General features: G+C 45.7%; 1 protein-coding gene across 1 annotated transcript in view; it reads left to right on the forward strand.

Annotated features, from left to right (window-relative positions):
• Positions 1–22,821, forward strand: part of LOC134541835 (hemicentin-2-like) — a 169,459-nt gene that overhangs the window by 132,145 nt on the left and 14,493 nt on the right. The window contains exons 6-10 of the mRNA XM_063385530.1: positions 1,865–2,010; positions 16,119–16,269; positions 20,701–20,831; positions 21,645–21,804; positions 22,469–22,762. Of these exons, the coding sequence (XP_063241600.1) occupies positions 1,865–2,010; positions 16,119–16,269; positions 20,701–20,831; positions 21,645–21,804; positions 22,469–22,762 (882 nt within the window). The remainder of the gene's footprint in view (positions 1–1,864; positions 2,011–16,118; positions 16,270–20,700; positions 20,832–21,644; positions 21,805–22,468; positions 22,763–22,821) is intronic.

Genomic DNA, 22,821 nt, shown 5'->3' on the forward strand with positions numbered 1-22,821 from the left:
GACACCAGGGGAGTATAAGGGAGTCTAAGGGAAGACCACGGGAGACAGAGGACACCAGGGGAGTGTAAGGGAGTCTAAGGGAAGACCACGGAAGACAGAGGACACCAGAGGAGTATAAGGGTGTCTAAGGGAAGACTACGGGAGACAGAGGACACCAGGGGAGTATAAGGGAGTCTAAGGGAAGACTACGGGAGACAGAGGACACCAGGGGAGTATAAGGGGGTCTAAGGGAATACTACGGGAGACAGAGGACACCAGGGGAGTATAAGGGAGTCTAAGGGAAGACTACGGGAGACAGAGGACACCAGGGGAGTATAAGGGAGTCTAAGGGAAGACTACGGAAGACAGAGGACACCAGAGGAGTATAAGGGAGTCTAAGGGAAGACTACGATAGACAGAGGACACCAGGGGAGTATAAGGGAGTCTAAGGGAAGACTACGCGACACAGAGGACACCAGGGGAGTATAAGGGAGTCTAAGGGAAGACCACGGGAGACAGAGGACACCAGGGGAGTGTAAGGGAGTCTAAGGGAAGACCACGGAAGACAGAGGACACCAGAGGAGTATAAGGGTGTCTAAGGGAAGACTACGGGAGACAGAGGACACCAGGGGAGTATAAGGGAGTCTAAGGGAAGACTACGGGAGACAGAGGACACCAGGGGAGTGTAAGGGAGTCTAAGGGAAGACTACGGGAGACAGAGGACACCAGAGGAGTATAAGGGTGTCTAAGGGAAGACTACGCGACACAGAGGACACCAGGGGAGTATAAGGGAGTCTAAGGGAAGACCACGGGAGACAGAGGACACCAGGGGAGTGTAAGGGAGTCTAAGGGAAGACTACGGAAGACAGAGGACACCAGAGGAGTATAAGGGTGTCTAAGGGAAGACTATGGAAGACAGAGGACACCAGGGGAGTATAAGGGAGTCTAAGGGAAGACTACGGGAGACAGAGGACACCAGGGGAGTATAAGGGAGTCTAAGGGAAGACTACGGAAGACAGAGGACACCAGAGGAGTATAAGGGAGTCTAAGGGAAGACTACGGGAGACAGAGGACACCAGGGGAGTATAAGGGTGTCTAAGGGAAGACTACGGGAGACAGAGGACACCAGGGGAGTATAAGGGAGTCTAAGGGAAGACTACGGGAGACAGAGGACACCAGGGGAGTGTAAGGGAGTCTAAGGGAAGACTACGGAAGACAGAGGACACCAGAGGAGTATAAGGGAGTCTAAGGGAAGACTACGATAGACAGAGGACACCAGGGGAGTATAAGGGAGTCTAAGGGAAGACTACGCGACACAGAGGACACCAGGGGAGTATAAGGGAGTCTAAGGGAAGACTACGATAGACAGAGGACACCAGGGGAGTATAAGGGAGTCTAAGGGAAGACTACGCGACACAGAGGACACCAGGGGAGTATAAGGGAGTTTATGGAAGACTACGGGAGACAGAGGACACCAGGGGAGTATAAGGGAGTCTAAGGGAAGACTACGATAGACAGAGGACACCAGGGGAGTATAAGGGAGTCTAAGGGAAGACTACGCGACACAGAGGACACCAGGGGAGTATAAGGGAGTCTAAGGGAAGACTACGGGAGACAGAGGACACCAGGGGAGTATAAGGGAGTCTAAGGGAAGACTACGGAAGACAGAGGACACCAGAGGAGTATAAGGGAGTCTAAGGGAAGACTACGATAGACAGAGGACACCAGGGGAGTATAAGGGAGTCTAAGGGAAGACTACGCGACACAGAGGACACCAGGGGAGTATAAGGGAGTCTAAGGGAAGACCACGGGAGACAGAGGACACCAGGGGAGTGTAAGGGAGTCTAAGGGAAGGGCGAGGGCGAGCGAGGGTGTGTGTGCGCAGTGAAGCCGGTGGCGGTGCGGATGGCGGACAAGCCGCGGCTGCTGACGGCGGGCCGCCAGACGGAGCTGTCCTGCCAGGCGCTGGGGTCGCGGCCGCCCGCGGTGCTCACCTGGTGGAGGGACGGCGACCAGCTACCGCCCGACGAGGTTCTTCCTTCGCTGTGCCCCTTCCTGGGAAGCCTACAACTCACGTAGTTTCGGTTCCCTGCCACTTAAGCCGCTAAATCAGAAATTTCCAATGAAAACAAGCATGTTGTGACTGACCTAACCTAACCTAACCCTTCGATTTTTTTAATTTCAATTTTTGAGAGAAATCTGAAGTTGCACGAACGGGGTAGGGAACCGAAACTACGTGAGTTGTAGGCTTCCTCCCCTTCCTAGCCTACCGGGGTGGATGCCAACTATTGGGGGTCAAACAAGAACACAAACCCTACAAATTCTTTATCAGTTGACAGTAATTGCCCCATATAGTGCAATATTTCGTTTAATATTTTAGTGGTACATTTGCAAACGATTTCGATAAAATAATTTTTAATTATTTCCTCGATTAGGACCCCCGGCCCGGAGCTCCTGCGATACTATCAAATTAAAAGTTTTATTTTTATTTTCCATTTTTTTTTTTTTTGGAAGGAGGGGAACGTCTGTTGTTTCAGGGAGAGAGGGGTGCTTCATCTTCTTTGGAAGGATGGGCGCCCTTGAGTGTATGAGTGGTTACAACGAAAATTGTTGCCCCTTCAGTAAAAAAATTTTCACTTCAAAAAATTCTTAAGAGGGTTCGTTATATTACCAAAATAAAATCATATTTTTATTTCTAAAACTTGTGTTTTATAATTATTATTTTTTTTTTTATTATTAACGTCAAGATTTGTGACGGTACGTGGTCTCAGCGCCTGCGTCGTATAGCAGTATTTTTTCCCTCATAAATATAAAGAAAGAAATTATTGAAATAAATTAATAATCAAAACAAATTTTCATAAATTCTCGTAGTTTTTTTTTTTGTTTTTGCTCTATTTTAGTTTTTTTTTATCCTTGGTAAAAAAATAATTTTTTTAAAATTTCTGCAACTAACTATACAAATAATTAATTACTTTTGGTTCTACAAACTAATGACAACGAATTTCATTGAAGAACGAACATATTTATAAAAAAAAAAAACATTAGCTAAAATTCTAGCTAGATCCACGCCTGTACACACAGTGCCGGGAATATTATTCTTACATATTAGAATTTAATGTGTGTTGACAATTTCAACATTGCTGTACACTTCTGGCAAAGCAATTATAAGGGATAATTTAATGTTCGCAGTTTTAAAATGTTTGCTAATGTATAGAGCAAGTATGATAAAAAAAAATATTAATTTTTACTCTCTCTGGCGTCGAATGGGACTGTTAACAATATTTGCTGTAATTATTTCGAATATGGTTTTGTTGAGACACAAAGAAAAGGAGAAAGAACTATATCTTGATGTAGTTAACCTGCTACCCGCACAACAGCGGTACCAGCCTGACGAGGCGACTACAATGCCATCTCGTAGCAGTCAGCGCTACTATTATTTTCAGCGCGAATAATAGTTGTTTTGGCTTGTCCCTTCTATAGGTTATTATTTATAGTAAGTGTGATTGTATGAATTATAAAAGAAATAACTTAAATACTCTAATTTAAGAATAATGCTAAAAATTAATCAGGAATTAAAAATAATCTAGTTAGTTTCGTAAATTTATAGAGTTCTTCGAAAATTAATGTGTATTAAGTTAACTTACTTTAAAAATTCGCTCACAAATAATTTCGCCACGACATGCTACCGAATATTATAACAATACCAAGTGCATTTAGTTTATATTTATCACTTTCGTAATGACATCCGTTGTACAGCGCGTGAAGGTGCTGCTATCTATCGTGTGACAGTATTATAATATAGTTACAGTTTAAAAAGCAGATAGCGATACTGATGCGCAAACATTGACTATAATATAAACGTATATTTTTTTTTTACCACTACCTTGAAACTGAGTGATTTCATATAAACCATAAAAAAAATTTCTGCAATTTTTTCTTATCATTATCAATAGAAGAGAGTGGTACATTTTCGTGGAGAGATTGCACGTATGTGTTAGGCCATAAGAGATAATACAAGAATAAAATTAATATTTACTAGGACTAATGAAGTGATAAAATAATGAAAGCTTAACTGATGAGCATTTTCAGTCACGTGTAAAAAATCACAGAAATTAAAAGGAGTGAAAGCATATTTTATCCAACATATATTTATGTAATTAATAATTATTAAAGTCGTGTCGAGAATTACTTCAGAAGGATATCCAGTTATTTACTTATCTCATCAGTGAATCGTTATTGTTGTTTTGATGTGAATGATTTCAACAATTCCAATTAAATTCAGGCATTCACTCTTTTCGTCTGGGTGTCTTCAACATCATTTTCCGTTATGGAAACCTCGGTAGGTACCGAATTTCTAACCAGATGTTTATGTAACTGTACGAACTCTTGTATTATGTAATTTTTTTTCAATACATATTATTTTTTTTTTAAATCCTCTCCAGAAAAATTAATAAATTCGTATATTCTCCATTGTTTATGCTGATAGAAAGGAACGCTTATAACAACTCCTTCGCACTGAGCACTCAACAATGTAGTGATAGGATTACCTGTCGTACTCCCAGCTATGTCGCCCTAAGCGCTCCCGCGCAGGTACAAAGGGCCTTGAGGAGGGGCGGACGCGCGGATGGTTCTCCCGGGACCTGCTCGCGGGGTTGTGGAAGCGCCCGCCAGCCCGGCTCGAAACTCGACGCCGCCCGCCGAGTGGCGAACTCTTCTGTTTCCCTGCAACTTGGCGCGGAAAACATGCGCGCGCTCAGGAACAGTGCGTGATGGCTGGGTCGGGGATTGTTGGAGGGGGGTAGCTTGCTGCCACCGCAGGGTAGGGGGGGGGGGGGGGGTAAGCAACCCCCGCAAACAGGGCAAAGTTAGTTTTCGAGGCATGTTTTGTTCCTGAGCAGAACTTCCGACAACTGTCCGGGAAGGGCCCGAGCAAGCGTGACTCAAGGTGGGAGCGATAGTCCCTCCCGAGACCAATTTCATTATTTTTTTCTAATATGGTATATTTATGTTTACTTAAAAACTTAAAAACCTGTTCTAAATATTTATCTCAACAAAAGTTGTTTAATATTCAAAGCAAATGTTCAAGTCTTTTTTTTTTTTAACTGCATCCTTTCTTTGTACGATAGCCCCTCCCGAAAAGTCATTACGGATCCGCCATGGCCACAGATGTGAAGTGTTACCTAGGTAACATATACAGAGAATCTGTAAAAATTTCCGTGCTTTAAAATTACTCATTAGGTAAATATTCGTTTAAAGTATGTCCCCTTACTATACAAATTAATAAATTAAGTTTATCTGTACTCAGGGCCATGGAGAGAAACCAAGGGCCCAGGCGTCCCTCACTGTCATTTAATATACAACTTTGAAAATCACAAAATAAAAATTAATAAATACAATAAAGCTGTAAAGATGATATGTGCGTACCGCATAACTTGCAATGGTTTTTATGGATTCTGTTAACAATAGACTTGTAATTTCCGTCCTATCGAGGTAAATCTAAGCATTACAAACAAATTCGAAACTCAACCGGGTCGCTTCCTGGAGCCCGGTCTTTGGGGCTTATGCCCCCTCCCCCCCCCCCACCTCTCCACCACCACCACAACCACGCTCCTCCCCCCCCCCCAGGGTCACTATCTCAACGGCCCTGGCAAACCTATTGTCATGTGGCTCAAGGATAGAATGTTTGAATAATGTTTGGCCAACACCTGACAAATGAATACTAAAATATACAAGAAAAATAGAACGCATTCTGTTAGTAGAATAATACACTTACAAAACCTTGAAACATCTTCGTCAAGAGTAGGGAAATTAAAGAAGTTACAATAATTGTCACTGTTCCAGATTTTTTTTTTTGTAGTCCACAAGTAAATTACCACCAAACTTGTGGGGGGGGGGGGGGATGTGACATTACAAGTTTACAAGAGTTATTTTATGGGACACTTGTACCTGGATATTTGTTTCTTAACTTGTAAAAGCTAATTTGCGAGGTCCGTCGCCTCCGTCTGTCACGTGGGACCCGGAAAATTTCGTCCGTCCGTCAAATGTTTGGCAAACTCATGCTTTTGTCTGACAGACTGATGGATTGTGTATTTTATATTGTTTAGTTGCGCCAGTCAATTGGGACAAGAACACAGACATGTGGAGTTTGTATATTTGTTCGTTCAGATGTTTTGCATAATAACATTGCGGTTGTCCAAACAATTTCAATCACGACTCAAAATTTTTCTGAGGATTCGCTAATACAGCAGTGTCCATGAAAGAATGCCCCAGTTTCAAATGCATATTATAACAGTTTAATTTAGACTATTTACAATTAATTATTGATCGACTTGAAGATAAACTAATCTAGTTTTTCTTACAAATGTCCAATATGTGCACCTTTAGTTATACGGCACACATCCAACCTAGAGTCCAATTCTTCCCACACTTTGGTTAAAAAGTCCAGAGAAATGGAAGCAATAACCTCTTAAATTCCGTGTCTCAACTCAACTCTGGGAAATCATTAGGTAGCGGATGAACGTAGACACGATCTTTTATAAAGCCCCAAAGGAAAAAAAAATTCGCATGGCGTTATGTCAGGTGAACGTGGAGGCCAACGAAAAGAGCTGTCGTCTCAAATTGCCTATGCCATCGGCGGATTTTTTTTTTTTTTACCACACGGGGGACCACAAAGAAACTTTAGAATAAACGCACGTTGAACTAAAATTGCCAATTCACTCCGAGCAAATTGCAGAACACAAAACGTTTTACGCTCATGAGTCACCATTTTGCGTAGGTGTCGCTGCAAGCGAGAAAACAACAAAGCAGTAGGTAAGTACTCGCGCATCTGCTAATCTAAAACTGTTTGAGTTACTGTTTAATTGTGACCTTGAACCAACACTATAACGCTTACAGTTGATACTATTAAAATATATAGCTGGGACATTAATTCAGTGGACATAATGTATAATACGTACAGGAACACGGCATGGAAGCAAACATCATCGATAATAAAAAAAATTTGAAATAAAACGTGGGTTGTTGTTATTATCACTTATTTGGGACGTCCGGCGTTAGTCGCGCACTTGCAGTGAGTTCCCCCCCCCCCCCCTCCACCCTTACAACCCACATCGACCCCGCGGACACAGGTGCGGCTTATTGGGAGCTGAATTACTGCGCCCCTGGCGGCACGTGCCGTAAACAACCCAGCATTCGCCAACGGCTTACAAACTGGAAACCAGTTATGGATGCTGTCGAGGGAATATATCAATAAATGACTTCGTGCCAACAAAACAATAAAATATTACTCTGGTCAAATCGTATTCTGTTGCAGGCCTATTTGTAAACAGTGTCACATTCGTACTCATACAATTATTCCCCGTCACGTATTTTTTTAAAAACATTTTTTTTTTTTTTACAAAAACGTAACCACGTATATATGTTAGATTATATCCCCGCAGTAAAGATTCATACCCAATCATTTGTTTTGTAATCATAATTTACCCTTTTTGAAGTTATACTTCTTTAGGCGCGTTATGAAAAAATGATGAGAGTGAAAATTTAAGATGCGCGCGCATCACTGTAACACAAAATTAACAGGTTGAAGCTGCCCGCTAAATCGCTCATTAAGTCTCGGAAAAAGGCTACCAACAAAATAGAAATAGAACCTCTATTAGTCGCGCATGTTGGCACGCTCGTCGCCTCTGATCACTGTTTTCGTATTTATAATATTTATCCAAATGTTTCTAGTTTCTACATTCACAACACGTGTTTTAGTTTCATACAAGTTCGAATTATATATGTGCTAATAAATTATATTCAGTAGTGTTTTAAATTGAATATTTTTATTAATATTATTTACTATTCGTAAATATTAGTAAAAAAAATTGTGTCTTTATAATTTTCAAGTGCTTCAATATAATTGAGGTTAACTATCCGTATGTATTATTTATTGATATAAATTAAAATATTTTCATTTAATATAATTAATACTAAATATTATTAAATTTTTAATGTTAAATATTTATTATTGGTTATTTAATATTTACAAAATAAAGAAATAAATTTAATAAAAATTTAATAAAAAATTTTGATAAAAATTAAAATCGATCATCAAATTAAAATATTAATTTGTAATATGTATTATTAAATTGAATAAATAATAAATATCTATAAAAATAAGTGGTCAAATTTAATGAAAACTGTTTGATAAAAATGAAAAGTGAATTTTATATTAAGATAAAAATAATTATTCAAAAATGAATAAACTTAAACAAAATTTTTGAATTTATATTATATTTATTTATTTTATTTTAAAATATTAAATAATCAATAATAAATATTTAAAATTAAGAATATTATAATATTTAGTACAAATTATGTCATATATTTATTATTCTCTAATTTTTATTTATTTAATTTTTCAAATTTAAACTGAACTTTATTGGCTGTGTTGACTATCTTTTTCCAGCCCTTTTATTATGTTATAGTAATTAATTATTTGTATGTAATTAAAAACTAATTTTTAATGATGACAAGGAAGTATAACTTCTCACGCGCGTACATAAGTACACGTGCCCATTTCTTTTTATTCTTTATCACACGATAGCAAACTGCTAAACTTGTAATTCAAGAAATAAAACAAACTAGGCTTCAAATATTTTAAACATTATTTTAAAATATATGCAAATTTGGTAGATTTAATAAAGGATACATTTTGCTGGCATGAGGTGTTGCATAAACGCGCGGCGTAAACTCTACGGCAATATGTGTGAGCGTGAATTTGTACGTTGTGGGTAGGTATGAATGGATACAAATACGCATGTACTAATAGTCATCTACTGTAGATACGCTTGTGTATTTTGGTACGTCGCGCGATGTTGACATACGAGTAGCAGGTATATGTTTGACAAAGCGTACCACATCCCGCAATGCCTCATTTCTAAGTGAACGCTAAGTGAAACGCACAATAGTTCTACTTGAGCTAAGGTAATTCCTCTCTATAGGAATAACACTTTATTGAAAATTAAAATATATATATATTGTTGCGATGTTATCTCCTACAGCAACTCGAACAGAGTTGCCAAGGGAGTAAGGGTGAGTTTTTACCTTGCGAAGAAACTTAAACAGTTTTGTGTACAACTCGCTTTTATTGGTTATAATATAGCACACGACAAACATGCAAACTTGGTACTGATACGTCGCCGTTTGCTTCAATAGCTGAAACAGGTTAACTGCAAATGGTTGACGATCTCTTTGAACACAAATTACACACTTTGAATTTGATGCAATAATCTCGTAATAATAACATATAATAATCCTGACATTTAGCGATTATGTTAGCTATGGCAACAAACAATGTAATTTTTGTATTCTATATTCTTTTATTTAATTTCCTGATACTTCCATACTTCCAAAGTTGCAAACTATATTTAACTTTACTCAATTACACACACTCTTTATCTGACACACAATTTATAACATACACTTGATTTAGACTTAGAACTACGCCGCGACTTGGGTCCGCCCTCCATTTATATAATAAACATTTAAGTCAGATCCCTAGTGGCGCTTTCGCCTACACACTATTAAGGTGCGGCCAACTCGTCGTCTTTATAGTTCCGGTTATCCGGCGTCGCAGTCCTGTCTCTATCAAATTACTACTCTATGTACAAAGTCAATTCCGGGTAAGTTCGCCAACGCTACCTATAAACCCCTCTTCGCCGTATGCGGACGACGTCGATGTCGACTTCCACTCTCGTTGCGCCGAATCGCTCCTTAGCCACTCGCTGAGCGAGTGTCCCTAATCAAAAGTCTGCTCCCTTCACTATTTTCCTTCAGGGGGTATTCGCCCACCTCTGGGGACTTCAAAATTGATTAGCAGCTTTTCTCAAAATTACTCGCCGAGCGAGTTCCTACTCGCTCCTGGCGAGTATTGGTGGTGAGTCGTGGCGTCTGAGGTTAAGTCCGTTTCTTCGTAATATGTCGTCTGCGGCTAAGTCCCGTTCCAGAGTGAAAAGTTAAAGTTCCACTTACAGCTTTGTTGAAATTCGGCTAAGTCCCACCTCGGCTGCGGATCGAGGTGATGGACTCCGGAGGTGGCGGCGCGTCCGCCGCAGGCAGAGTCCGGTTGTTGCCTCTGGATGCAGGGTGACTGTCTCTCGTGGCGGAGCAGCGTTTCCATTCTGCCCCGGGTGCGGATTGTTCTAAGTCGGCAGCGGCGTGGTGTAGCGAAGTTCCGGGCGTCGTGAGCGATGGCGGCAGCGTGACGATCTGTTGTCTTCTTCGGAGCGAAGTGGTAAGCCGAAGCCTCTGGCTGGCAGCCAGGCACCTTCTGCCTGCTGCCGCTTTTCATCACTGGGGCGAAGCTCCTCAGCGCGGGGGAGGTACAAGCCTTTTGAGGGGCTCTTGTCCTCCCTTTTGTAGAGCTGTAGCAAACCGTATGTATTCGTTACTGAGTAACGGGTGCGGCATCTAGTAACGAGTAACGAAACGTTACACACGAATGCATTTCGTTACTCGCATCTTTCGTATGTTTCACGCATGCGCGCGCTTATTCGTTACAAAGAACGATGTTTGTTTATTAATAAAAGTATAATTTGGAAATTCGTCGTCCAAGTTTTTTACTGTTTATTAAAGGTATTGTGTGTGTAGACAAAGTTTTAGATTCGAACAGAAACAACGTAAGAAAGTATTTTTTACAAATTATAAATATGTATGTTTTTGTTTTTTATAATCGCGTATTTTCACGTTTTATGTTCTTATCTTAAAAGATATATTATAATAAAGCCGCTCTAATGAGAGTTAATTGTTTCTTGGTTAACAAAAGCTGTTCATTATCAAATATTTTTAATTGTTTATATTCGATTTATTTTTATTTACGCGACGTCATACTGTACGCGTACGAAATACGACTCGATTCGATGCTGTTACATAAGATAGCATGTGCCATGACATGCGGTATCAGAAGTAACGAGTAACGATACGAAAGTAACGAGTACTAATTGTTATAGTAACGAATACATACGGGTACACATTTTTTCGTTACTTTTACACCTCTACCCTTTTGGTCATCTTACAGTTTCGTGAGGGTGAGAGAGGAAAAGGCCCTTGCTAACAAACCCGTATTTATACCCGGCGATCCCAGAGTGACATCATCAATTGCCAATCAGCACAGACTTGAAGTGACATCATCTAGAGCCAATCAGCGCTCACTGCGTTGTTGCTAAGGGCTCGGTCGCCTGCGAGCCTCGGGTTTCCTGGGGCCTAGGAGTTATGCAACCTCTTAGACTCCCGTGTATTGCAGTTGTCCTGCCTTTTGGGGAATTCTCGTTTGGTAGGAATTTCCTACCATAACAGCGAACGTGAGCAAGGCCGGTACACGTGCAGGTGCAGAGCTGGCTGGCGACTGCCGCAATATGATATGCGCCGCGCGCGCCTGGAAGATTACAAAGATTGTCGCTGCGCCCTGCCTTTGACACGTAACTGACACCGGACAGCTGGGAGTTACGCGAGCCGCCGACACGTGTTTTCGAGAGATTTCTGCCGTCGGGACGGCTCTGAGTGACGCGACTGGCCCCGGCCGCGCTCGTGAGTTCTGGAATTGCGCCGGGGCCTATATATATGCCCGAGTACGTCAGGGTGGAGTCAGTGGAGATCAGAGAGAGAGAGAGAGAGAGAGTTCAGGCGGGAGCCTTCCCGCGGCGGAGCTACCGGGGCGATAGTGCCGCGGGTGCGGCAGAGTGGCGAAGTCCTTGGACGAAGGTTCCAGGGCAGGGAGTAAGTTCAGTGGAGTCGGGAGTTTTCCCACGACGGAGTGTCGCGGGCGCGGCGGAGTCCCGAGCAAAGTTTCGAGCGAGGCGTCGAGCGGATCCTCGGCGAAGGCAAGTGCGTCGGCGGCGGTGGAGTGCGGCGACGGAGTGCCGCGGTGGAGACCCACGAGGAGCGCTGCGGCGAGAGTTGCGCCCGAGGTGCGGCCCAGCGAGGTGTGCGGTGTGTGAAAACGAGTGACTGGGGAAGCAACATGTTTAAGTACAATTGATTGTTTGACATTTTAGATTATTTGTAAGTGACATAAGTACTGGAAATAAATAAAACTCTGTGTGTGATAAAAATCTTTAATTGGGCTATCCTTTACGAACCTGCGGTAAATCGTAACAATATATATGTTTTTAAGGAACCAAGTATTGTTTAAACAAGTTGGGTGGAATGTACCAAATAACTGTTTGTAGTTACTGGTCATTACTTCTGGTACTGGTGCTTGGCTTAAAGCCAGTTGTACCTAAGGTTTTGCCGAGATGATATTTAGCAGTTCTCAGCTCATTTACCTCGACGTTATTTTGCCTCTCGCGCCATGACGAGCGCTTGCGTATTTTTGCCATTGGAGTTCCCCGGCACATGGGGAGACCAGGCCACGAGGGAAGAACCACGATGTAGGGGGGGGGGGGCGGCTCGACAAGACAAACAATCGGCAATCCAGAAGAAAAGCGCAAGGAGGAGGGGAAAGAAGTGAAGCTGGTCTCGCCCAAGGAGGAAGGCGGAGTGAAGCGCAGACAATGGGCCATTAACTGTTTGGGTGGGGAGATAAACAGGAGCATTAAGACTCCTGGGGGGGCCTCCTGTTTGTCCAGGAGATCCCAAAGGAAAAAGAGGGGGGGTGGGATCTCGTTTCCCTCGAGAGGGAAGAATGTTAAACACGAGGGTGAGGACACGCGAGAGGGAGCAGCGATACGACAAATCGATACCGCCTCGCACGAGGCGAGCGGTCGACCAGCGACACCGCCATCACATCGCGACCTGGGAGGTTCCTTCGAGGCAGGGAGAGGCCTCGCGCCCAGAGACCAATGAAGTGTCGCGTTACGGCAGGGTTGTCCATAGTATCAGGGAAACCAGGGGAATCCTCGAATTTTTCAGGGAATTTTTTATTTCTTGAAAGAAAAAGAAAACATGTGGGAATATTTAGGAAAAATATGCTGTCAGCGAATTTAAATGAAATGGTTATAGACTAAGGCTCATCCTGAATCGCTAAACCATTAACTGCGTCGTGCATATTGTATTTCGTGTTCAGTCTTTGTTGCAATTATGGTGTGACAAGTATTTTGACGTGACAACGTCTAATAAATCGATGAACGCCGGCTGCAAGCACGAAAAAGTGTCCCGTTAAGCACATTGTCCCGTTACGCTCATTGTACGCTTGCGCCGCATCCATCTCTCTTCCACTCGATTGGAACAACCATCGATTTGACTTTTTCGAGGCACATTAAACTTGAAACACTCCCATTCGTTTCCTACTTTTCCTATCATCGTCCTATCCTTAACAGAATAACACAGATTGGAAGAAGTTAAATAGCAAACATGTATAAAAGTTATAGTTAAAATAATCTGTTCGTTAAAGTAATAAACATATTTGAATTAATGAGTGCAAATAAAAGTAAATTTATCAATTAAATTGTAGATTTCATTTCACTCCTTCTTTGTATCCATACAAAATAGTGATAATTCAATAAAAATGATTCAATTTTATTCATAAAAGTATGCAATCATTTCATCAATGTTTTGTTATGACGTTGTCACGTTAAACTATCGTCCGTAAACCGACTTTACAGACAACCAATTTTTTCTGGATTTTTTAAAAAGACAATATTTTGCAGTTTTTTTAAGGTTTGAACAATGGCGTCCTTAGTTTGTGGAATGGGTGTCTGTTCTGGAAGTTGAAGTCACTTGGTTAGCAAAACAAACCGTATCTGTATAAAGGCTGACACTAGATGTTTCTTTATTAGCCTGAAAAGAACTCGCTAGGAAGGATCGTTAAAACGCTTACTTGGAGTGAGTATTGTTAAACTAAGACATTAAAAACACATCAGCAAGGAATTTATCATTAAACTTCATTATAAAAAAATGTGTTTTGCTATCCAGTTGACTTCGATTATTAACTTGCCAAGATCAACACACCCAACCCCGAAATCCTTACTTTCATTTCTTGAATAACAATTTAGAATATAAATGAGATATCTTGTTTTATTCCTCAACAATAATGATTATGTAAGGAAATGTTAGGCCATAGTATACTGTGACACTCTGCTATTGAAAGTTGATCTTTATATTCTCCAGCCATCAGGGCTAATAGGTGTGGAATTATGCAAAAAATGTATCTCAGAGTTTGGGTTATATCTGGCACGGTTACGGGCAAATAACTAAGAGTTAATTTATCACTGTATGTTTTACTGCACAATGCAACACCTCTAGCCCTAATGGCTGGAGAATTTACAGACTAACTTAAAGTAACAAAGTGCCACAGTATAACATGAGCTAACATTACCTCAAATATTCTTTCATCTTTGAGACGCCTACAGATTTAAAGTTGTCAATAATTGTTTCATGCATACTACCTAAGCTGAAAATGCTGCAGTTAAAAAGTATTTATAATTATTCAGCTCATTTGTAAATAATATGGCTATAATGTTTTAATAAAACTAAAGGCTGAGCTAAAAATTAAAAAAAAAAAAAACATGTTTTGTAACACAAAAACTTTCTACCTGGTGTCTCGGGACAGCACTTCTAAACCTAACCCCCCCCCCCCCTCCTTTTATTGTTTTCTCCCCCCAGGCTCCTTCATTAAGCGTGCCTGGCTGTTAAAAAAAAAAGATCTACATTGTGTAACAAAACCCCGTTATTGTTTTTTTTAATCTCTCGAAACACTATTATAGATATAAGCGGAATGTTTTCGCATTTTTAAAAACTATCGAGCTTAGAACTAATTTTTTTTTTTTTAGTAGGGTGATAGTTTGGTACTGGTAAAATCACACAAATTAGCGCGTAATTGTCAGACAACTGCAGTATAACTACTTAAAAATAAAACCACATAAAATATAAGACCGTTGTAGTTTTCTAAATAAAACCATGTCAAAAATTGGTACGATCACTGCACTGAACTTTCATCAGTTTACAGAAAGTAAATTGTCAGTTTCACAGGAAACTGCTTCGCACCCCCCCCCCCCCCGGGTCACCAAATCCCAAAGCGTTATTTTGTACGTCTCACCCTCTGCCCACCTTTCCTTGCAGCCTGCAGAATATTCTTAAAAAAATTCATTCATTTATTTTCCCCGTCTTTTTGACGTGATAACGTCTCATAAATCGATGAACGCCGGGTGCAAGCACGAAAAAAGCATGACTCATTGTCACGTTTCGCCTGAGCCGAGCGTGCTAGAACATGCCAACCACCGTGCGAGAAAATCTTATATAATATCAAACAGATTAATGCGGGCTTTTTTTAACTAATTGTTCGTGATTATATTTAAACAAATAATTATTTAAATTAAATTTGCAAAAAACTGTAAATGATATTTGAAAATTAAAAAGTATGCAATTTTTCATCAATGTTTTTCTTATGACGTTATCACGTAAAAATTATCGTCCGTAAACCGACTTTACAGACAAACCCCCTCTTTTTATTTTCTCACTCAGGTTAATAAGGGTTCGAACTCAACCTTACCAAAATATATTTTTTAATTCAAAACTGTTTAACGGTCTTTAAAATCCTTTTTTATCTCCACGACCCAAGTGTAACTCTACACGCGGAGTCGTCGTGGGAAGCACCCCGCCGCCTGCCCGCGGGGGTCGGCACGGCTGGGGTGGTGTCACACCTTAGAAACACACAACTTAGAAACACACAAGGTAGAATCATCTAAGTTATGCCTGGTCTAAGTTGTATGTTTCTAAGATATGACATTTCTAAGTTATGACATTTCTAAGTTGTGTGGTACTGCGTTGCGTGTTTCTAAGTTACGTGTTTCTAAGTTATAGCATTTCTAAGTTGTGTGTTTCTAAGTTATGACTTTCTAAGTTTTGAGGTTTCTAAATTGTGTGTTTCTACTTAGTGTGTTTCTAAAATAGAATCATCTAAGTTATGCCTGTTCTAAGTTGTGTGTTTCTAAGTTATGACGTTTCTAAGTTGTCTGGTACTGCGTTGCGTGTTTCTAAGTTACGTATTTCTAAGTTATGGCAGTTCTAAGTTGTGATGGTTCTAAGTTATGACTTTCTAACTTATGACAGTTCTAAGTTACGTGGATAAATTTTCGAGGTTTCTAAGTTGTGTGTTCCTAAGTTGTGTGTGGTTCCCGGCGCGGCTGCCGGTAAGGAGAGCGGCGCGCGTGTGTGCGCAGGCGCGGACTGTGGCCAACGAGACGGCGGTGGAGAGCCGGCTGGTGTTCTCGCCGCGCCCCGAGCACGACGGCCAGGTGCTGCGCTGCCGGGCCGAGAACCCCAGCCTGCCCGGCTCCGGCCTCGAGGACTCGCTCGCTCTCTGCGTCGTCTGTGAGTGGCCTCGTCCTCCCCGCCCTTCCCTTCCTTCAGTCTCCACAGTTGCGTCGTCTGTGAGTGGCCTCGTCCTCCCCGCCCTTCCCTTCCTTCAGTGTCGTCTGTGAGTGGCCTCGTCCTCCCTGCCCTTCCCTTCCTTCAGTCTCCACAGTTGCGTCGTCTGTGAGTTGCCTCGTCCTCCCCGCCCTTCCCTTCCTTCAGTCTCCACAGTTGCGTCGTCTGTGAGTTGCCTCGTCCTCCCCGCCCTTCCCTTCCTTCAGTCTCCACAGTTGCGTCGTCTGTGAGTTGCCTCGTCCTCCCCGCCCTTCCCTTCCTTCAGTGTCGTCTGTGAGTGGCCTCGTCCTCCCTGCCCTTCCCTTCCTTCAGTCTCCACAGTTGCGTCGTCTGTGAGTTGCCTCGTCCTCCCCGCCCTTCCCTTCCTTCAGTCTCCACAGTTGCGTCGTCTGTGAGTTGCCTCGTCCTCCCTGCCCTTCCCTTCCTTCAGTCACCACAGTTGCGTCGTCTGTGAGTGGCCTCGTCCTCCCCGCCCTTCCCTTCCTTCAGTCACCACAGTTGCGTCGTCTGTGAGTTGCCTCGTCCTCCCCGCCCTTCCCTTCCTTCAGTGTCGTCTGTGAGTGGCCTCGTCCTCCCTGCCCTTCCCTTCCTTCAGTCACCACAGTTGCGTCGTCTGTGAGTTGCCTCGTCCTCCCTGCCCTTCCCTTCCTTCAGTCTCCACAGTTGCGTCGTCTGTGAGTTGCCTCGTCCTCCCTGCCCTTCCCTTCCTTCAGTCACCACAGTTGCGTCGTCTTTGAGTTGCCTCGTCCTCCCCGCCCTTCCCTTCCTTCAGTGTCGTCTGTGAGTGGCCTCGTCCTCCCTGCCCTTCCCTTCCTTCAGTCACCACAGTTGCGTCGTCTGTGAGTTGCCTCGTCCTCCCTGCCCTTCCCTTCCTTCAGTCACCACAGTTGCGTCGTCTGTGAGTTGCCTCGTCCTCCCCGCCCTTCCCTTCCTTCAGTGTCGTCTGTGAGTGGCCTCGTCCTCCCTGCCCTTCCCTTCCTTCAGTCACCACAGTTGCGTCGTCTGTGAGTGGCCTCGTCCTCCCCGCCCTTCCCTTCCTTCAGTGTCGTCTGTGAGTGGCCTCGTCCTCCCTGCCCTTCCCTTCCTTCAGTCTCCACAGTTGCGTCGTCTGTGAGTGGCCTCGTCCTCCCCGCCCTTCCCTTCCTTCAGTCTCCACAGTTGCGTCGTCTGTGAGTTGCCTCGTCCTCCCCGCCCTTCCCTTCCTTCAGTGTCGTCTGTGAGTGGCCTCGTCCTCCCTGCCCTTCCCTTCCTTCAGTCACCACAGTTGCGTCGTCTGTGAGTGGCCTCGTCCTCCCCGCCCTTCCCTTCCTTCAGTGTCGTCTGTGAGTGGCCTCGTCCTCCCTGCCCTTCCCTTCCTTCAGTCTCCACAGTTGCGTCGTCTGTGAGTTGCCTCGTCCTCCCCGCCCTTCCCTTCCTTCAGTGTCGTCTGTGAGTGGCCTCGTCCTCCCTGCCCTTCCCTTCCTTCAGTCTCCACAGTTGCGTCGTCTGTGAGTTGCCTCGTCCTCCCTGCCCTTCCCTTCCTTCAGTCTCCACAGTTGCGTCGTCTGTGAGTTGCCTCGTCCTCCCCGCCCTTCCCTTCCTTCAGTGTCGTCTGTGAGTGGCCTCGTCCTCCCTGCCCTTCCCTTCCTTCAGTCTCCACAGTTGCGTCGTCTGTGAGTTGCCTCGTCCTCCCCGCCCTTCCCTTCCTTCAGTGTCGTCTGTGAGTGGCCTCGTCCTCCCTGCCCTTCCCTTCCTTCAGTGTCGTCTGTGAGTGGCCTCGTCCTCCCCGCCCTTCCCTTCCTTCAGTCTCCACAGTTGCGTCGTCTGTGAGTGGCCTCGTCCTCCCCGCCCTTCCCTTCCTTCAGTCTCCACAGTTGCGTCGTCTGTGAGTGGCCTCGACCTCCCCTCCCTTCCCTTCCTTCAGTGTCGTCTGTGAGTGGCCTCGTCCTCCCTGCCCTTCCCTTCCTTCAGTCTCCACAGTTGCGTCGTCTGTGAGTTGCCTCGTCCTCCCCGCCCTTCCCTTCCTTCAGTGTCGTCTGTGAGTGGCCTCGTCCTCCCTGCCCTTCCCTTCCTTCAGTCTCCACAGTTGCGTCGTCTGTGAGTTGCCTCGTCCTCCCTGCCCTTCCCTTCCTTCAGTCTCCACAGTTGCGTCGTCTGTGAGTTGCCTCGTCCTCCCCGCCCTTCCCTTCCTTCAGTGTCGTCTGTGAGTGGCCTCGTCCTCCCTGCCCTTCCCTTCCTTCAGTCTCCACAGTTGCGTCGTCTGTGAGTTGCCTCGTCCTCCCTGCCCTTCCCTTCCTTCAGTCACCACAGTTGCGTCGTCTGTGAGTTGCCTCGTCCTCCCCGCCCTTCCCTTCCTTCAGTCTCCACAGTTGCGTCGTCTGTGAGTTGCCTCGTCCTCCCTGCCCTTCCCTTCCTTCAGTCACCACAGTTGCGTCGTCTGTGAGTGGCCTCGTCCTCCCCGCCCTTCCCTTCCTTCAGTGTCGTCTGTGAGTGGCCTCGTCCTCCCTGCCCTTCCCTTCCTTCAGTCTCCACAGTTGCGTCGTCTGTGAGTGGCCTCGTCCTCCCCGCCCTTCCCTTCCTTCAGTGTCGTCTGTGAGTGGCCTCGTCCTCCCTGCCCTTCCCTTCCTTCAGTCTCCACAGTTGCGTCGTCTGTGAGTTGCCTCGTCCTCCCCGCCCTTCCCTTCCTTCAGTGTCGTCTGTGAGTTGCCTCGTCCTCCCCGCCCTTCCCTTCCTTCAGTGTCGTCTGTGAGTGGCCTCGTCCTCCCTGCCCTTCCCTTCCTTCAGTCTCCACAGTTGCGTCGTCTGTGAGTTGCCTCGTCCTCCCTGCCCTTCCCTTCCTTCAGTCTCCACAGTTGCGTCGTCTGTGAGTTGCCTCGTCCTCCCCGCCCTTCCCTTCCTTCAGTGTCGTCTGTGAGTGGCCTCGTCCTCCCTGCCCTTCCCTTCCTTCAGTCTCCACAGTTGCGTCGTCTGTGAGTTGCCTCGTCCTCCCTGCCCTTCCCTTCCTTCAGTCTCCACAGTTGCGTCGTCTGTGAGTTGCCTTGTCCTCCCCGCCCTTCCCTTCCTTCAGTGTCGTCTGTGAGTGGCCTCGTCCTCCCTGCCCTTCCCTTCCTTCAGTCTCCACAGTTGCGTCGTCTGTGAGTTGCCTCGTCCTCCCTGCCCTTCCCTTCCTTCAGTCTCCACAGTTGCGTCGTCTGTGAGTTGCCTCGTCCTCCCTGCCCTTCCCTTCCTTCAGTCTCCACAGTTGCGTCGTCTGTGAGTTGCCTCGTCCTCCCCGCCCTTCCCTTCCTTCAGTGTCGTCTGTGAGTGGCCTCGTCCTCCCTGCCCTTCCCTTCCTTCAGTCACCACAGTTGTCTTTTCCCATCTCCCTTTTTCCGTTTTCAGCTGAACATGCACTTGGTAAATAAAAAAAAACAGCCGTAGTCCTATTTTAAAAAGACGCAAATGTATCTACATGTCTGGGGTTTGACTTATCTTGTTAAGGGCCCCGCCTACCCTGGCACACACACGGTATGCAGAGCTTCAGGAAAAACCAACGTGATTTCAAAACTACTCGAAGATATCCGAGTGGGGTCTGCTCGCGAAAAGCATTTAAGAGTTTGCTGAGGGCCGAATTAAGTTTTTAAATTGTAGTTTTAGAAGAGTTGAAATGGCTAAAACACATGTTTTCAGAGTAATTTTTAGGCACAAAACAACCGGTGCAGATTCTTGAAAGCACTTAAGGGACATGCATTACCCCTTTATAATCATTTCTCAGCCATATAATGTTACGGTCACCGCTCAAGTTTCTCAGTTATCATGTGACGACGAGAAGACTGCGCGCCAGTTCAGAGCCTTATAAGGCGATACCGCGCTAGAAGCACCAGCGAGCGTCGCGCTTATCATCCCGCCTCACTAACACCTTTGAATATATATACTGTATAGAAGTCGCGAGTGGATAGGATTTACTCTACGTTTTTCAGAAGCGTATGATGAGCAGCTTGGGAACTTCACCGCTGCAGTGCGCTGCCGTAACGCCCTGTATCGTCTTAGTTGTTATTTACACGTTAGAACGCAGCACTGTCGCCTGCTGTCATTCCCCGCCCCCTCCCCCCCATCTATCATTCACTGCAGCTCAAGGTCGTTCAACGGGAGGGGGAGACATTTGTCCGCTAGGGACCACCACAAGTCAATGCCCTAGAGATGGTGGCGATTGCGGTGGGGAATTAACCAACTACCTCAAAACCGTATTAGAAATTTTAACCTGGGCTGGCGACTTCTATACAGTATATATATTCAAAGCTAACACACATACAATCCAGACGAGGCGGGGCCCCCTTAAATGAAAACCCCGGGAATTGTTGGGTGGGGCCAGGTTTTCAGACTTGTTTCTGTGTGTGCGCGCGGGTTTGGTCGCAGACCCGCCCCAGGTGTCGCTGCAGCTGGGCAACACCCTCAACCCCGACGAGATCAAGGAGGGCGACGACGTGTACTTCGAGTGCGACATCAGGGCGAACCCGCGCGAGCACAAGATCGTCTGGCTGCACGACGTGAGTCCCCCGGCACCTGACCTCGACGACGTGCGACATCTCACCTCCTTGGACGAGCGAACCCGCGCGTTCTCGAATACGGAACTCCGACATGACATTTTACGTAGAGCCAAGCTTGATAAATACACGCTAATTGTGTTTTCGAAACTACATTTCTGGACGCGAATCACACGCAGTGGCGTAGCCAGGATTTGTGTATGGGGGGTGTTAAGAAGCATGGCCCCCCCACCCCTGTATTAAAGCGGGGGGTCCGGGGGTCCTCCCCCGGGAAAATGTGGATTTTAAGGTGTAAAATAGTGCTATTTTAACAGTTTTCGGTACTTATATTTAAATATTGTAATGGTAAATATTTTATCAATTTTAATATTATATTTGTTTGAGTGATTAATAAGAAATTAATTAAAGATTAGGTGCAAAGGGGGGGGGGATTTGAACCCCTAACCCCCCCCCCCCTGGCTACGCCCCTGATCACACGTAATTTTCGAACCCGCCGCTAGAATTCGCTGTTGAAGCCGCTACTTCGACTTATCGAATCATTCGATTTTTGAGAGCGAAACGGCTCCGACGAAAGCGAAAGAGACTTGGAAAAATACTGAACCCTCGGTTATGGACCTAATTTCCGACAAGGAATTTTATTAAAATACTGCCCAACTTTTTTTAAATCCATCAAACAGAACTTTGGTTCGCGCCATCCTGTACAGATGGCAGCACCGCGGCATGCCGAGAGCTCGGATGTCGCACGTCGCAGACGCGGTGATCTCCGTGGTTCGCGCGGGCGGGAGAGTGAGTGAGTGTGCGTGTGCGTGTGCGCAGGGCGCGGCGGTCACCCAGAACGTGTCCTCGGGCGTGATCCTCAGCACGCGCAGCCTGGTGCTGCAGGGCGTGGCGCGCCAGCACGGCGGCCTCTACACCTGCGCCGCGGCCAACACGCACGGCGAGACGGCCTCGCGGCCCGTGGCGCTGCGGGTGCGCTGTGAGTGGCCCCCGCATTCCCACCCCTCACAGGGGTTTCTGTTTGAATTATATATTGTTAATATAAATGCACATCGGAGGCATAAGACACTATGTCCACAATTTGGGCAGAATACGCTTTAAACCGTAGAATTGACCACCGTTTGACTTTTTTTTTTCTTGTGGCATACAACATTAACATCTCTGATATGTCCAAAATTCACGTGTTTTGGATAGGAAATAGTTGAGTAATTGAGTGAGGTACTTGAAGCTGCTCTCACTTGGCCAGTGGCGGATCCAGGGGGGGGGGGCCACCAGGGGCAATTCCCCCCCCCTCCTCTCCCCCCCGGAAAAACCAGTTGTCTGCTACATTAATATTGCCGACAAAAATGATTGTTTCTGAAACAAATAAAATATTTCAATGTAATTAATGAATTTCTTTGTAGAATAATAAAATCTGGTGGTTGGATGTTATGTGTAGTGCGAGTAGATTAAATACAAATTTAGTCAATTTTAAGATATTTTTTTCTCTGGCTATTCTGAAATCCTAGAGTGCCCCCCTCCGAGGTGAACCTCTGGATCCGCCACCGTGCCAAGTGACGGTGGCTTGGTGACTGATGATGATGAGGAGGAGGAGGAGGAGGAGGAGGAGGAGGACTGGAGGAGGGGAAGGCGGGGTGTTGCAGTCGCGCCCGTGTGCCGCGGGGAGGGCGAGGCGGTGGTGGGAGCCTCGCCGGGCGAGACGGTGCGCCTGCGCTGCGACGTGGCCGCAGACCCGGAGGACGCGCGCTTCGAGTGGCAGTTCAGCAACAGCGGCGAGGGCTCGGGGGCGTTCCACACGCGCGAGCCGGCCGCCGGGGCGGGCGCCGAGCTGCAGCACGCGCTCACCTCGGACCGCGACTACGGCACGCTGGCGTGCTGGGGCCGCAACTCCGTGGGGCGCCAGGCCGAGCCCTGCGTCTTCCACGTGGTGCCCGCAGGTCTGCGCGTCGTCCGTCCCCGCTCCGCTCGTTCCCCCCCCCCCCCTTCCCTGGTCCTC

The sequence above is a fragment of the Bacillus rossius genome (genome assembly GCF_032445375.1).
Source record: "Bacillus rossius redtenbacheri isolate Brsri chromosome 4 unlocalized genomic scaffold, Brsri_v3 Brsri_v3_scf4_2, whole genome shotgun sequence".
Taxonomy (NCBI): Eukaryota; Metazoa; Arthropoda; class Insecta; order Phasmatodea; family Bacillidae; genus Bacillus; species Bacillus rossius.